We start from the raw sequence: 14486 nt of genomic DNA on the forward strand, positions 1-14486 counted from the left end.
CGTCTCTGGCAATGTTGTCTGGATCATCCGCTGCACTGAATTACTATTCCTTTGGCAGGTGAGATGGCTCCCATGTATGTATTTTAGCTGTAGTCTGAAGTTCAGGTTCCATGTTTTACGTTACTTTTCTGTTCAGTACATTTTAGCAATTGAGTGATCAAATTATAATAATCTCTCTTCCAGCATACCTGAGGAGAGCTGCGATGTCTTGCCTTTAAGCCCTTCTCAAAAAGACCTAGAGCTGAAAGGTGGGACCAAAGTGAGCCGCACATTTAGTTATATCAAGCATAAAATGTCTGGTGGCAAGAAAACCAAGGTAAGTGTTTTGCAATAGTGAACATTTTATATTGTGTGCTGTTGAGGTGAACCCATGTATGTTAAAGTGGAATTCCAAGTTTCAGTTCTCTTTAAAATAATATTGTTTGGGCCAAGCTGGCCTAAACAAATAATTTCTATTACTAAATGAAGTAGCCACTGTGTGCTCTGTAATGGACTGGCAACAGTGCAGGTAATTTTCCGTCAGCTGCTAGATTTTAAGTTGCTCCGAGTGCTTTTTTTTTGCCATTTGGGAGAAGCCTTGTATTTTTATTATTGAATACAAGGCGTCCCATGATTGGCCAAGGTGAAAATTGGGACATAATTATCTTCTAGAGGAAGATATACCGTATTTATCAGCGTAAAACACACCCCAAGTTTAAGAGGGAAGTTTAAGGAAAAAAATGTATGTTTAAATGCCCATCAATGCAGCCTTATCAGTGTCCATCTGCAGCATTGCCCATCATTGCAGCCTTGCCCAGTGTCCATTTGCAGCCTTGCCCAGTGTCCATTTGCAGCCTTGCCCAGTGTCATTGCAGCATGATCGTTAAAAATGACAGCCGCCGAGATAGAGCCGGATGTCCTGTGTACTCAGCTCCTCTCGCAGTCCTGCCCAGTCCCGCCCCATGGCCCAGATCCTATGATGAACATAACACAGGTCCAATGGCGGGACTGGGCGTGACTGCGAGCGGAGCCTAGTCGAGTACACAATACTCTTGGCTATGTGTATATCGACGGAGCTCGCTCCTCTTCCCCCTCACAGACAGCGGGGAGCGGCGTATAACACGCACCCATGATTCTCCCCTGATTTTAAGAGGAAAAAGCTGCGTGTTATACGACCATAAATACGGTACTTCATTTTACGCTCTATTCCTTATAGACTTACCCAGTATTTAACCCTTGGATTAAGGGGGCTTCCAACGCAAGGGTAGTTTTTTTTCTCAACCTGGAGTTGAGGTTTAATTGACTTCTTAAAAAGTATATGAATTGTAGGGTCTATGTAAAATTTAAAAGGAACTTCAGTGAAAATAGTTGCTCACAAATATCAGTGCCGCTAAAAACTGATGACCTAAGTAGGGCAGGATTTTGAGGAGTGGGATTTTTCATTTGGGAAGATAAAACTTCTAAATGTCCAGTAAACTGATGCTGTCAGTTTTTTGTTTTTTGTTTTTTCGGCAGCATGTGTTCGCTAAGTGTAAGGCTCGGTTCACACAGTAGGCGGCACGACTTGCAGCGCCGCGACCTGCCGCGACCTCAGCGGCGACTTGCAAAACGACTTCTGTATAGCAGTCAATGCAAGTCGCCCGAAGTCGCCGCAAAAGTAGTACAGGAACCTTTTTTCTAAGTCGGAGCGACTTGAGTCGCTCCTATTAGAACGGTTCCGTAGTACAGAACGGGGCGCGACTTGTCAGGCGGCGAAGTCGCCTGGACAAGTCGCCCCTGTGTGAACCGAGCCTTGAAAGCATTTTTAATATGAAATGATTTAAAAACAAAAATTAATGTTTTTAAGTAAGTTTAAGATTTTGTGTTGGGCAGCATTCATGGCCATCTTGGACCCGTGGGTTTTACAAAATCACTTGTAAAATGTAGTTGCTCTAAAGCAGGGGTGCTTTAGAGCAACTACATTTTACAAGTGATTTTGTCAGGTTATTGCCAGCCTAGTACCAGAGCTGACAAAACAATTTTAGGAATAATTTTGTATTTTTTTGTCTTTACCCTTTCGCTTAGACATTTTCACTTAGGGGTGTACTCACTTTTGTTGCCAGCGGTTTAGACATTAATGGTTGTGTGTTGAGTTATTTTGAGGGGACAGCAAATTTACACTGTCATACAAGCTGTACACTCACTACTTTACATTGTAGCAAAGTGTCACATGAAAAAATAGAAGAAAATATTTACAAAAATGTGAGGGGTACTGTATATAAGACCCCCCTGTATCACTTCAATATAGAATATATTCTTGGTTTCTGAATAATTGGAGTAAACTTGGCTCCGCTGTGACTCTGTATGTAAAAACAACTGGACATGGTCCTGCCATTTGCTACATTATATTTAATATAAATTTATTGACGTTGGTGGTTGTGTCGCAGCACATGGTGCAGCACGAATGTTGTTGTATCAGGAGTGTACAGCATCACATTACCTCCCACGCCTTCTCAGACAGAGGAATATGGAAGGATGTTGAGTATGGACATGTTTTCGTGTTTGTTTGATCTTGCCACAGATGGCGATTATGCAAGCCGAGCCAGTTCTCTTTTTGTGTATATTAGTACAAGAAGCTTTCCTCCGGCTGCAGAGTTTAAAAACAAATTAACTGAGCAAGTTAAAAAAAAAAAAAAAAAAATCTTCCTTCTGTACATTTCAACATACTCGGAAGCATACCCAAAATATACTGTATCTGTTGTGCAAAATTGGGAAACAAGACACCTGTATATTGATCACAGAGCAAAGCTGCTAGTTTTTTTGCTTTCCTTTTGGTTTTAGAGAATATCTATGGTCAAAATGTAAAATCATTTATTAATTTCCACATTGTATTTTAATTATTTATAGCCTACTCTTATTAATATGAAAGATCTTTGAGTTTGCGGGCCTACTTTGTGAAAATCCCCACACATTTGTGTCTTGAATTCTGTGACACGTAGTCACTATGCCCCCTGTTGGTAGGCACTGCTGTGTCACACATTTCACAGAACCTGCCTTCCGACCTACAGAGGTGCTGAGAGGAGGAGTTTCAGGAAGGGTAGCGAGTAGAGCAGGGGTGCCCAACCAGTAGCCCGCAGAGCCCTCTGATGGGGCCTGCGACCTCCTGCTCTGGGATGGCTGGTTGGCAAGCCCAGATCACCAATCCGTCATCCTAGAGCCTCTGTGTTTGTAAATGAAGCCGGCGAAAGAGAAAGCAAGCGGCTGTGGAGAAGAGCCGCATAAGCCAATGCTTCTTATATATCGCTGGCTCCTGTCACAGGCGGAGTGATACCAAATATGGCCATATCTGTTCTGCAGTGGGTACTGGGCTGCTTTCAGACTGATCCTCAGGTGCACCACCTACCTCGAAGGGCCCATAGAGTAGAGTGGGTTGTATCCGTGTCTGCTCTCTATATGCAGAGTGGACACAGACCTGTCATCCGCCCGCTCCACTCATTGTAGCCCTCGACTGGTTACCAAGTCACTTAAGTGGCCCTCACTCTTCGAAAGGTTGGGCATCCCTGGAGTAGAGGAATCGTTGTTTGCAGGCAGCAAGGTACCGTGGGATATGTAGTCAAAGGTGGTTATTGAAAGCATACCCTCCATTGGTATAGTTGTCTTTATCATTGTGAACCTAAATCGATTTATAAGGTCTCCGCTCCAGCCCTCCATTCAGTGTGGTCCACTGAGGGTGCAGTTCAGGCTAGGAGTTCATCTTGACTTCATGTAATCCACAGAACAAGTGGAAAAAAATCTCAACCACCACACACACTGCGTATATAATTCAGAAATACTATGTAATCCTGATCCCAGCGCTCAATGGATATAATTCACTGCCCCTACAGCTGCTGTTATACAAAAAAAATCAAATCTACATAAAACGAATGCCTAATTAAAATCAGACACACACACACACACACCCTACAAGCCTGGTGTATAATAGGTGATGGCAGCCTAACTCCATCAAGGGCATACCTCCAGAAGTCTTTCACCCCACCCATGGGGCTTAGTTGTTCTGTCCTTATCATTGTCACCTGTGCTGGACTGTTTGATGTGCCCAGACACGGCATAGAGAGCTGGAGCTGCTTGCTCTTCTCCCTCTGCACTCAACCAAAGCAACCCCCCTTCCTGCCCAGCAGAGAGCAAGAGGGAGGAGGAGGAAGGCTGTTAACCCTGCATTTCCCATGTTTAAAGAGGTTATTAAGCCTAAACGTTTTTCATACCTTAATGCATTCCTTGCATTAAGGTGAAAAATGTTTAGGGATCAGTATCCCCCCCCCCCCCCGTTACATACCTGAGCCCTCATCCAATCCGTTGCTGTGGCCATCTGCAGTACTTCTATCCCCTCACTTCCATGTCTCACAGTCTTTACTGAGGCAGCAGGAGCAATTGGCTCCTGCTGCTGTCAATCAAAGCCAGTGATGTGGGAGTAGGGGGTCAGGGCCAAGTCCAGCTGCCTGTGTCTATAGAGGGGAGAAGCAAGGAGCACTGGTGGGGGAGCCGAGAAGACGGGGTTCGGGGCTGCTCTGTGCAATTCCATTGCACAGAGCAGGCAAGTATAAACCTGTTTATCCCTATTGTGGGGGTCACCAGTACGGTATTTGTATATTGAAATCGAATCCCCTCTTAAGCGTCTCTTCTCTGGAGAGAATAAGTTCAGTGCTCGCAACCTTTCCTCATAACTAATATCCTCCAGACCCTTTAGCTTTGTTGCCCTTCTTTGTACTTGCTCCATTTCCAGTACATCCTTCCTGAGCACTGGTGCCCAGAACTGGACAGCATACTCCGGGTGCGGCCGGACCAGAGTCTTGTAGAGCGGGAGAATTATTGTTTTATCTCTGGAGTTGATCCCCTTTTTAATGCATGCCAATATTCTGTTTGCTTTGTTAGCAGTAGCTTTGCATTGCATTCCACTGCTAAGCCCATCATCAACTAGGACCCCCAGGTCCTTTTCCATCCTAGATTCCCCCAGAGGTTCTCCCCCCAGTGTATAGATTGCATTAATATTTTTGCCACCCAAATGCATTATTGTACATTTTTCTACATTGAACATCATTTGCCATGTAGTTGCCCACCCCATTCATTTGTTCAGATCTTCTTGCAAGGTTTCCACATCCTGCGGAGAAGTTATTTCCCTGCTTAGCTTAGTATCGTCTGCAAATACAGAGAACTGTTTACTCCATCCTCCAGGTCATTTATGAACAAATTAAATAGGATTGGTCCCAGCACAGAACCCCTGGGGGACCCCACTACCCACCCCTGACCATTCTGACCCTTGTAGCCCATTTCAATCCATGTACTCACCCTATGGTCCATGGAAGGGCAACGCATGTCAAAAATAAAAACAAGGAAAAATTCCCAGCTCAACTAACCAGCCAGCCTGCAACAAACTGAATTGTCCTAACAGTTCATGTTAAAAAACAGGGTTTAGTTTGTACACATTTGCAAATACATGCCTAAGCTGCAGAGGCCATGACAAAGCACCCCAGTATTATCTTCAGTCCTAACTCTATAAATTGTGAGAGCCTCCATAATAGAAGCACATATATAGTAATGGCAGTCTTGTCTGGACGGAGCCCACTCCTCCTTTGCTTTTGTTTGACATGTGTCACCCTTCCGTTTTGTTCTTGCTGTTGAGGCCAGTTGTAGCTGGGGGCAGTTGCCCTTTGTACCACTGGTTATTTTGTGAGGGGGTGCACTGGACACCTCTGTTGCCATTGTGCTATTTACTGGGTGTCCAGTCCACTCCTGTGCCTATAGGGAAGAGTAGGCTCCCTCCATGCAAGCCTGCCCTCAATCTATCTATTACTATGTATGTGCCCCTACTATGGAGGCTCTGAAAATGTAAAGAGTTAGGACTGAAGATAATACTGGGGTGTCACAGCCTCTGCAGCTTACACATGTTTTTGCAATTGCAAACCCCTGTTTTTAATGTGAACTGTTAGACAGGCCAATTCAGTTTATGGCAGGCTGGCAAGTTGAGCTGGGAATTTTTCTTTGTTTTTGCTTGGAAACCGTTTAGGGAAAGCTTCCTGGTGGCTGTCAAAATGATTGTAAATACAAGTTTATTTTTTGTTCTTTAAAAAGAAAAGAGATTTAACCTTAAACTACGTAGATGGTTCTTTACTGTAAGAGTGGCAAGGATGTGGAATTCCCTTCCACAGGCGGTGGTCTCAGCGGGGAGCATCGATAGTTTCAAGAAACTATTAGATAAGCACCTGAATGACCGCAATATACAGGGATATACAATGTAATACTGACATATAATCACACATAGGTTGGACTTGATAGACTTGTGTCTTTTTTTTCAACCTCACCTGTAACTATGTGCTCCTTGCTGTTGAGGCCAGTTATAGGTGGGGGCAGTGGCCAGTTGTTTGTACTACCTGTGTAGTGTGTTCTCTGTACAGGCAGAGACAGGCATATGAGCTGTTTGCCAGGTTACCAGAAGATAGTCCACATCTTGTATGCAAGGTTCCATGAGCAGTTTTATTGAAAACAGACACAATCCCTCTTGTTAATTCGATTTGCAACTTGGACAATTTCTGTTTTTACCATGGAAAATAAAGCAAATAGGCTTAAAAAAGATTGATCTGCTTTGTTAATGTGGCACACAGTAATTGTTCCAGTTTCCAGCACAATTATAATGGCGCAGGGACAATCCCCTTCACAAATACAGCTGTCGGCGCCGTATGACCTGTATGTAGCCTCAGCTGTTTACAGTAATACAGCGCTGTGTTCGGGCAGCAGAACTGGGACTTCCTGTCCTGCTCCTGGAACAAAATCAAGTCATTCTGAGCCCATCCATTCATAGAAACCCTTGCATGTTCTGAATGAATACAAGGCTTCCTCTGGTCGGGATGTGGGCACAGAAGATGTCACTATTTTCTCCTAAGACAATCAGAGGAAGCTTTGTATTCATTCAGAAAATACAAAGCGTTTTGTGAATGGCACTCAGCTGGGCCTGTTCTTGTTTCAGGAATGGACCGGCAAGTCCACGCCCCGATGCCAGAACACAGTGCTGTATATTGTATGTAGCCGATGCTCCATACAATTGGTACAGCGCTGGAAACTGTTAGTGAAGGTAATAGTTTGGTTCAAAAAAACTTTAAGTTCACTAAAACCTGGAGTTGGGCTTTAAGATTTAATGTTTTGTTCTATGTACAGAATAAAAGGAAGTTGGCACAGGTGTGAGCTGCACCTTCAAAGTACCCAGTTTCCAGAGCCCTTCATCCAATCCCAGGTGAAGTGGAAATATACATATACAGGGACTGAAAGATTAAGGATATTTAGCCGTTCTTTAAACAAGTGGAATAAGGGAAACGTGCCTCAAGGTTTATTTTTTCCTTTAGCCCTGTTAATCCACAATGACAGGAAGTTTGACAGATGAGCTTTGGGAGGCTTTGCTCCCGTCTATGAGCATGCTGTGCCATGTCACATGTGATTTGCTCTGTTTAGCTTTCAGAATGCATAGTGCTGTAAATGCAAGACAGATATACAGAAATTTTTTCTATGGCAGACATCCGAATTCCGGTGACTGTCGCCCCTCTACATCACTGTCCTCAGCCCCCTCATTAACAGCTCCCTATTTACATCAGGGTGTCCCCTTTACACATCAGGGTGTCCCCTTTACACATCAGGGTGTCCCCTTTACACATCAGGGTGTCCCCTTTACACATTACGGGGCGCCCCCTTTACACATTACGGGGCGCCCCCTTTACACATTACGGGGCGCCCCCTTTACACATTACGGGGCGCCCCCTTTACACATTACGGGCCGCCCCCTTTACACATTACGGGCCGCCCCCTTTACACATCACGGGGCGCCCCCTTTACACATCACGGTGCCCCCTGCAATCATAGCCTCCCTCTCCTACTTTACATCAGAGTCCCCTTTTCATCATTCAGCCTGCACAGTTCAGCCAGGGCAGCGGCACATAGCAGCTGGGTGTTCTCTCCCTCTGGTCTCCCACCCGGCCGCCGCTATCATCCTCGCAGTGGGAGATGCTACATATCAGGACAGAGGGTGGGAGCTGCTCAACCTACTATATTAACAAGTGGGTGATAACAGAATCCCGCCCTTTGTCCTGATATGCAGCCCCCCCCCCCCCTTCCCAACCACTGAGAAGATGATAGAGTGGGCAGAACAGGAGACCAGAGAAAAAAAACGCCCAGGCTCAGCTCTGTTACTGTGTGCTGTGTAAAGGGGGGTGCGTCCCTTCAATTGGGTCTCACTTAGATCTGCGGGGTATAATTTCTGAAAGTCCAGACATGCTGTATAGATTGTTACCTTTTTAAACAGCTGTACTGAAGAGATTGCAGATAAACAGGTTCAACTTATGTAGGAGAATTTTGTTTCATCTCCAGTCATCATCTGACGCCGGTCACGTCACTAGGTTTTATGTAAGGATTTAGACCACTTAAAGTTCAACTTTTGCTGAAATGTTCTCCTGTTCATTTTGGGGGAGGGATTAAGGGCCAGTTCACATTGATGTGATGCCAGACATCGCATGCAATTCGCACTGCATTGCTTTGTAGATCATCACATGCGATGTCTGTGCAATGTGAATTCAGCCATACAAACTGTGTGGCTGAATTCACATCGCATTTAGACCAAACTCGTGAAGCACCCCTTTTTTTTTTTTTGTCTGCATCCAATTCCAGTCAGAATTCACAGTTGGCACTGTGATCTGTGAACCGATCTGGAGGTGTCGTTAACTTTGTATTGACACCCGCAGAGGTTCGCAGAGGGCAGTATGAACCGCCGGCAATTCTGGTGCGACGTGGGAACCCAACTGGATTTACAGGGTTTCCCACATCGCACCAGTGTGAACCGAGCTGTAAGGACCCTATTGAGTTTTTAAAGCTGTATCTGTAACAGACTTTTTCCCTCACTTTTTCTGTGATCACTGTCATAAGGACAGGAAAGGACAGGGAATCATCCACATAGAGGGATCCAACCATTTCTCATTAAAAAAAAGAAAAAAATATGATCGGACTGTAGTTCCACTTATGATTTGTTGAGATAACGTTACTTGAAGGGTAACTCCACTTTCGTGGGGAAAAAATATCTCCATAAAGAGGACCTGTCACGGCCCTTGCTTTTACAACAGATGTTGTTCATCCCTTACAATAGCAATAAAGTTGATAAAAGAAAAATAAAGGTACAGTGTTAACAATAACATCATCTTTTTTTTGTAAGTTTCCCCTTGCTCATGTGCAAATGCACACCTTAGGTCCCACACGCATATATAAACGGCGATCTAATCGCACATGTGAGGTATCGGCACATACATCGGCGTGAAAACTATTTTAGCACCAGACTGCCTGCATAACTCTGAACTGGTAACCTGTAATAGCTTTTAAAGCGTTGCCTGTTGATATTTTTAGGTACTGTAATTTGGCGCCATTACATGGGCGGACAAAATTTTAAAACGTGACATGTTTGGTATCTATTTAACCAGCATAACATCTTTTATATTTTACCAAACCATTGGGCATTATATTGTAATTTTTTTTTTTTTGTGAACTAAGTGTATTTCTTCCAAAGCCATTGCGTTTGAAACACAAATATCATGTGATAGTATGCAACACCCACCATTTTATTCTCTGGGGCCTCTGCAAAAAAAAAATATATATATAAAGTAGTTTTCTAGCAAAAAAATATATTTTTTTTTTTTTACATGTAGCAGGGGAATGTCCAAATAGACCCAGTCTAGGTTTGGTCAGACCAAACTCAGCAGGACGTTGTCACTCCCACTGCCATGTGGCATATTGAGTCAATGGTGCACAATCACCCCCCCCCCCCCTTTGTATGTGTGGTTATGGGCTGGAAATGCCCTGGTTGCAGTTATTTGACTGGGTGGCGGTGAGTGGGGTTCAGCATGATCCCAAGTTTGGACCACATCATAAGCTCATCCTTGATAAATCTCAAAAGATAACAGTCAACAGTGTTCATAAAGTTCACAGATGGGCTCTGTCCCCGTCATTTCTGTTTTGTAAGACCAGTGTCCACTATGCCCACTATGCCCCTAGCCAGTGGTCTTGTAATATTCCCTGGGTTGTTAGAGATTTGGGTTGCTGAGGGTTAACTGGTTAAGCTGAACATTATTAAATGTATAGCTAAAAATCTATAAAAAAAGACTGTGGTTTCCTTTTTCACCCTTTAGGGATAATTTTAAGCTCTGTGAAATGACTCCTATTTTCCAGTTCCTTTATTTTCCAGATTATATTCCTAATGACGCTTTTAACCCAAGGGATGATCCCAACTATTTTCTATTCTGGTTTATGTTCTTAATGACACTTTGAAACTAATGGATGATCCCAACTGGTTTAAATTAGCAGGCGGTAACGCAACCTATGTGGCAAGAAGCATTTAGAGTAACCTTTGAGGCATCCCATTGCGGCAATCACTGGGAATCTTACCAAAAAAACATCCACAGATGGTATTTAACATCTTACCGACTCTCAAAAATGTACCCTGGCCACTCACCTACCTGCTGGAGAAATTGTGGTAGTATAGGCTCTATTGCCCATACCTTGTGGTTTTGTAATATTTGATCTGATCTCTGCTGTTTTTGAAATATCCTCAACCCCCAACTCCCACCCTGGCCCCACTTCATGTAGGTATAGAAAAATACCCTCCCCAATCCCGTTTCGCTATTATCCATGTACTGTTTGCTGCTAAGCGAAATATTACTAGATTATGGAAACCCCCTCCATTTCTGATATTGCTGATCTTAACTTCCAAAGTGAAATAGAAAAAATGGTTGCTGGAAAGAATATGCAGCTAGAAAAGTTTGTAACTTAGTGGTTGCAATGGCTGAGATGCCCGAAATGTAAAGTTCAGGTGAGAAATGGTTGTCGCTCAACTTCTGTTACTAACTGTTGTGCTGGTCAGGGCCAGCCCTATCATGGGAACCGGTGGGACCATGGGTCCCGAGCGGTACTTTCAGGGGGGGGGGGGCAAACTGACGGCCAAGAGCAGGGGCAGAACTGCCGCCGGCCAGCCAGCCCATTCCACCCGCTCCGCTACTTATCCCACTGTGAGGGAGCCCAGCGCTAAGGTGACAGGACAGAACACTCACTGCCCTGGGGGCGAGCAGTTAGCGGGTGAGTGAGTGAGCGGGCGGACCAGTCAGCAGGTGAGCGGGCTTGCTGGCCAGTCAGCGGACCAACGGCCAGGGGAGCAGGAAGATGACATCATCTCTCACTGGCCGCCCGCATCACTGCAGTTCTGCCCTCACCATTTCCCTAATAAATTGCGTGCATAAAAAACATTTTCTGGCAGTACCCCTCCCGAGACTAGACTCTGGATCTGCCCATGTCACTGCCATACCCACACAGCGGAACCATCCTCCCTGTATTTTAGTTGTCATGATATAAAATGATGGATGTGGAGGGCCTTTTAATGGGGGCAGCAGTTAATTCTTGGGCCCAGGAAGCACAATGTCTTGGGCTGGCCCTGGTGTTGGTGTTCCTCTACCTCTCTCCCTCCCTCCCGTCTTCCACCACCCTTCTCCTTCCCCTCTCTCTACTTATATAGCGCTGTCAATTTACGCAGCGCTTTACATATATGTTGTATCCTCGCATCAGTCCCTGCCCTCAAGGAGCTTACAATCTAAGGTCTATAAGTAAGGCTGGGCTAATCACAGGCAGTGAGACATTTCCCGATCTGCGGCGGCACGGATCGGAAAATGTCTCACTTCCTGTGGTTAGCGCTGCGCAGTGTAAGCTTCCTGGCGGGCGTGGGCACGTGGAGTTATGAACATGCCTGAGCCCATCCTTATCTATAAGGCTGGATTCACACGTATGCGGCCATGGTTTCAGTGCGGGAGTCTGGTGCGGTTCTGTTCACCGGTTCAGGTGCAAATTTGTACCTCATGTTATGCAAATCGGATGCCGTTCAGAGCGCATCCAATTTGCATATATGTGAACTGAGCCCGACTCACTTTCGTTTACTAGTGTAAATTTAGATAGGAGCCAATTAACCTACCAGCATGTCTTTGGAGTGTGGGAGGAAACCACAGTAGCCCACACAGGCACATGGAGAACATGCAAACTCCCTTTAAAAGTGACTTTAAGCTGGGTTCGCATGTATGCGAATTGGATGCAGAATGTGACCGGCTCTCTTTGGAGCCGGTTCACTTATCACCGGGGCAGCTGCGGAGCAGCTTTGGCTCAGTTTCAGGGCCGAATTCCAGCAAAGTTTCAGCCCTGATTCCTCCCCGAAACGGAGAACAGGGATGCACAGCGTTCCTGTCCGATCTGCGGCCGTTTCCAGTGTGAACCGAGCCTAACCCTTTGGGAGCCCCTCACCAGAAGGTTACTTTTTATTGCAGAAGATGCTTAAAATCTGATTTGTATCTTAGTTTAGACTTCTGGGGAAATCAGTGAGCCAATCACACAAGCAGGAAATTCCATTTCTGGGGGTTGTTCTGTAACACCATCTTTGTATAGAACGCCTCAAGGTTGCCATATTGCATTCAATTTTACCAAAAAAATAATAGCACTGCAGATTAAAAATGAAAGATACTTTTTAATAACATTCTGTTACAATATGGTTTGTGGAACGATTGTAAATGCCATTTTTCTTTTCAACGAAAGTGGATTTACACTGTAAATTGCATTGTATACGGTTTGGTATTGGGTCTTTAGGAAACACTAAGGAATCGTTTATTTCCTTTCTATTTAAATAGGCCGTATCAACTCATAGGGGGAAAAGATTTACTAAAACATCTGATTCATGGTTTGTGTTCATTATTGCATCACAGTTGATCACCTGTTAACACAGGCTATACATTTCTTGGTGTAAAGCCTTTAAATTATTGTCTAAACCTCAAAAGAAATGAGCACAGATGTGGTTTGATTAAAAGCAGAAGTAACCTTTTTCTTGACTTCCGTCATTTGCCATTATTGTCTTTCCTCCTTCACATGAACATCTCTAAGCTCCAGCTGCATGTCATGTCGGCACCGTTTTAGCGCACACTTTCTTATTTTTATTTAATTTTTTTATACTGGTGTTCTCAAAAGCAGAATGCCGTGGGGTAAATTTATCGAAGTGCCACTGATTACAATAAAGTATGTAGGATCCAGACATGGTCAGGTAAGAGAAATACCAAGAATTTGTTTTAGGTTAATTATTTCCATTTACATTGTTGAAAGATGACTTTTAGAACTTTCCATAGAGTGAAAATCTTTCAGTGGTAGCTTTTGCATCTTATAAATGTTGTCATGTGACAGTGCATTGTCTCTGGTTATTATGTCCCCATTTGGGTCCAGTGTTCAGTTCTACAAATATTAGGAACATTTGAAGTACAGCCCCATCCATCCCCAAAAAAAAATATATATATATTTTGCTTGCAAAACTTTTAATATTGTAAATGCATATTTATATCATGTAGGCTGGATCTCCTTTTTGTTTTTGTTTTTTATTTGTTTTTTTAAGCGGATTGGATTGGAGGTAGGCGGTTGTAAACAGATGCTAGTTACATAGTTACATAGTAGGTGATGTTGAAAAAAGACACAAGTCCATCAAGTCCAACCTATGTGTGTGATTATATGTCAGTATTACCTTGTATATCCCTGTATGTTGTGGTCGTTTGGGTGTTATCTAATAGTTTCTTGAAACTATCTATGCCCCCCGCTGAGACCACCGCCGGTGGAAGGGAATTCCACATCCTTGCCGTTCTTACAGTAAAGAACCCTCTACATAGTTTAAGGTTAAACCGTTTTGTTCTGATCGTGTGAAAGGGTCCCAAGGCTGCTTTCACACTTATGCGCTGCGGTTTACCTGCACCTGTGTCTTTCCTGCAGGTTAGCTGTACTTTACCATAGACTTCTATTATATCTGCAGGTGTGGTGCATTTTCTGAAAACGCACCAAACCTCCTGCATTAAAACCTGCAGATATTAACAGAAGTCTCTGGCTCAGTGCAGGTAACCCCGCAGGTGCATCTATGGATCAGTTTGAAAGCAGCCTAGTAACCACTGCAGAAAAATACTGTGACTTTGTTATATAAACAGACCTTTAATAATAATCTTCCATTCGGGTATCTCCCTTGCTAGAGGTATTGTCGGCTGTTGCTGTCCCAGGCAGCGTGCAATTGGTATCAGTCCACCTGTGACAGGAGCTGGCACTATACAGGAAGCGTCGGCTCATGCGGCTCTGCTCCCCCTGCCGCCGCTTGCTTCCTCTAGCGCCAGCTCCAATCAGAACACGGATGCTCTGGGATGGCTGGTCGTGAACCCGAGATCTGGGCTTTACTGTCCTAGAGCAGGAGGTCGTGGGCCACGTGGCTCGCTGGGCACCCCTGTTTTACTATATAGAGACAATATATTAAATTGAGAGTATAGACTTATTTGACATTTACTGTGATAATCTTACTGTATACTTTATTGACTGTACCAATAAAAGCCGGTTGAAACACATTTGAGGTAGAGAGTGCCAGAGAATGGGAGAGACTCTGGAGAAGTCCTGGAGGAAATAAA

General features: G+C 44.3%; 1 protein-coding gene across 7 annotated transcripts in view; it reads left to right on the forward strand.

The window, feature by feature from the left end:
• The window catches only part of AKAP13 (A-kinase anchoring protein 13), a 440963-nt gene that overhangs the window by 348232 nt on the left and 78245 nt on the right, over positions 1–14486 (forward strand). For all 7 annotated transcript variants that reach the window (XM_077472410.1, XM_077472415.1, XM_077472413.1 and 4 more), the window contains one exon: positions 184–316. In XM_077472410.1, the coding sequence (XP_077328536.1) occupies positions 184–316 (133 nt within the window). The remainder of the gene's footprint in view (positions 1–183; positions 317–14486) is intronic.

The sequence above is a fragment of the Lithobates pipiens genome, unplaced genomic scaffold, assembly GCF_037356315.1.
Source record: "Lithobates pipiens isolate NorthernLeopardFrog02 unplaced genomic scaffold, aLitPip1_a1.2 Scaffold_8, whole genome shotgun sequence".
Taxonomy (NCBI): Eukaryota; Metazoa; Chordata; class Amphibia; order Anura; family Ranidae; genus Lithobates; species Lithobates pipiens.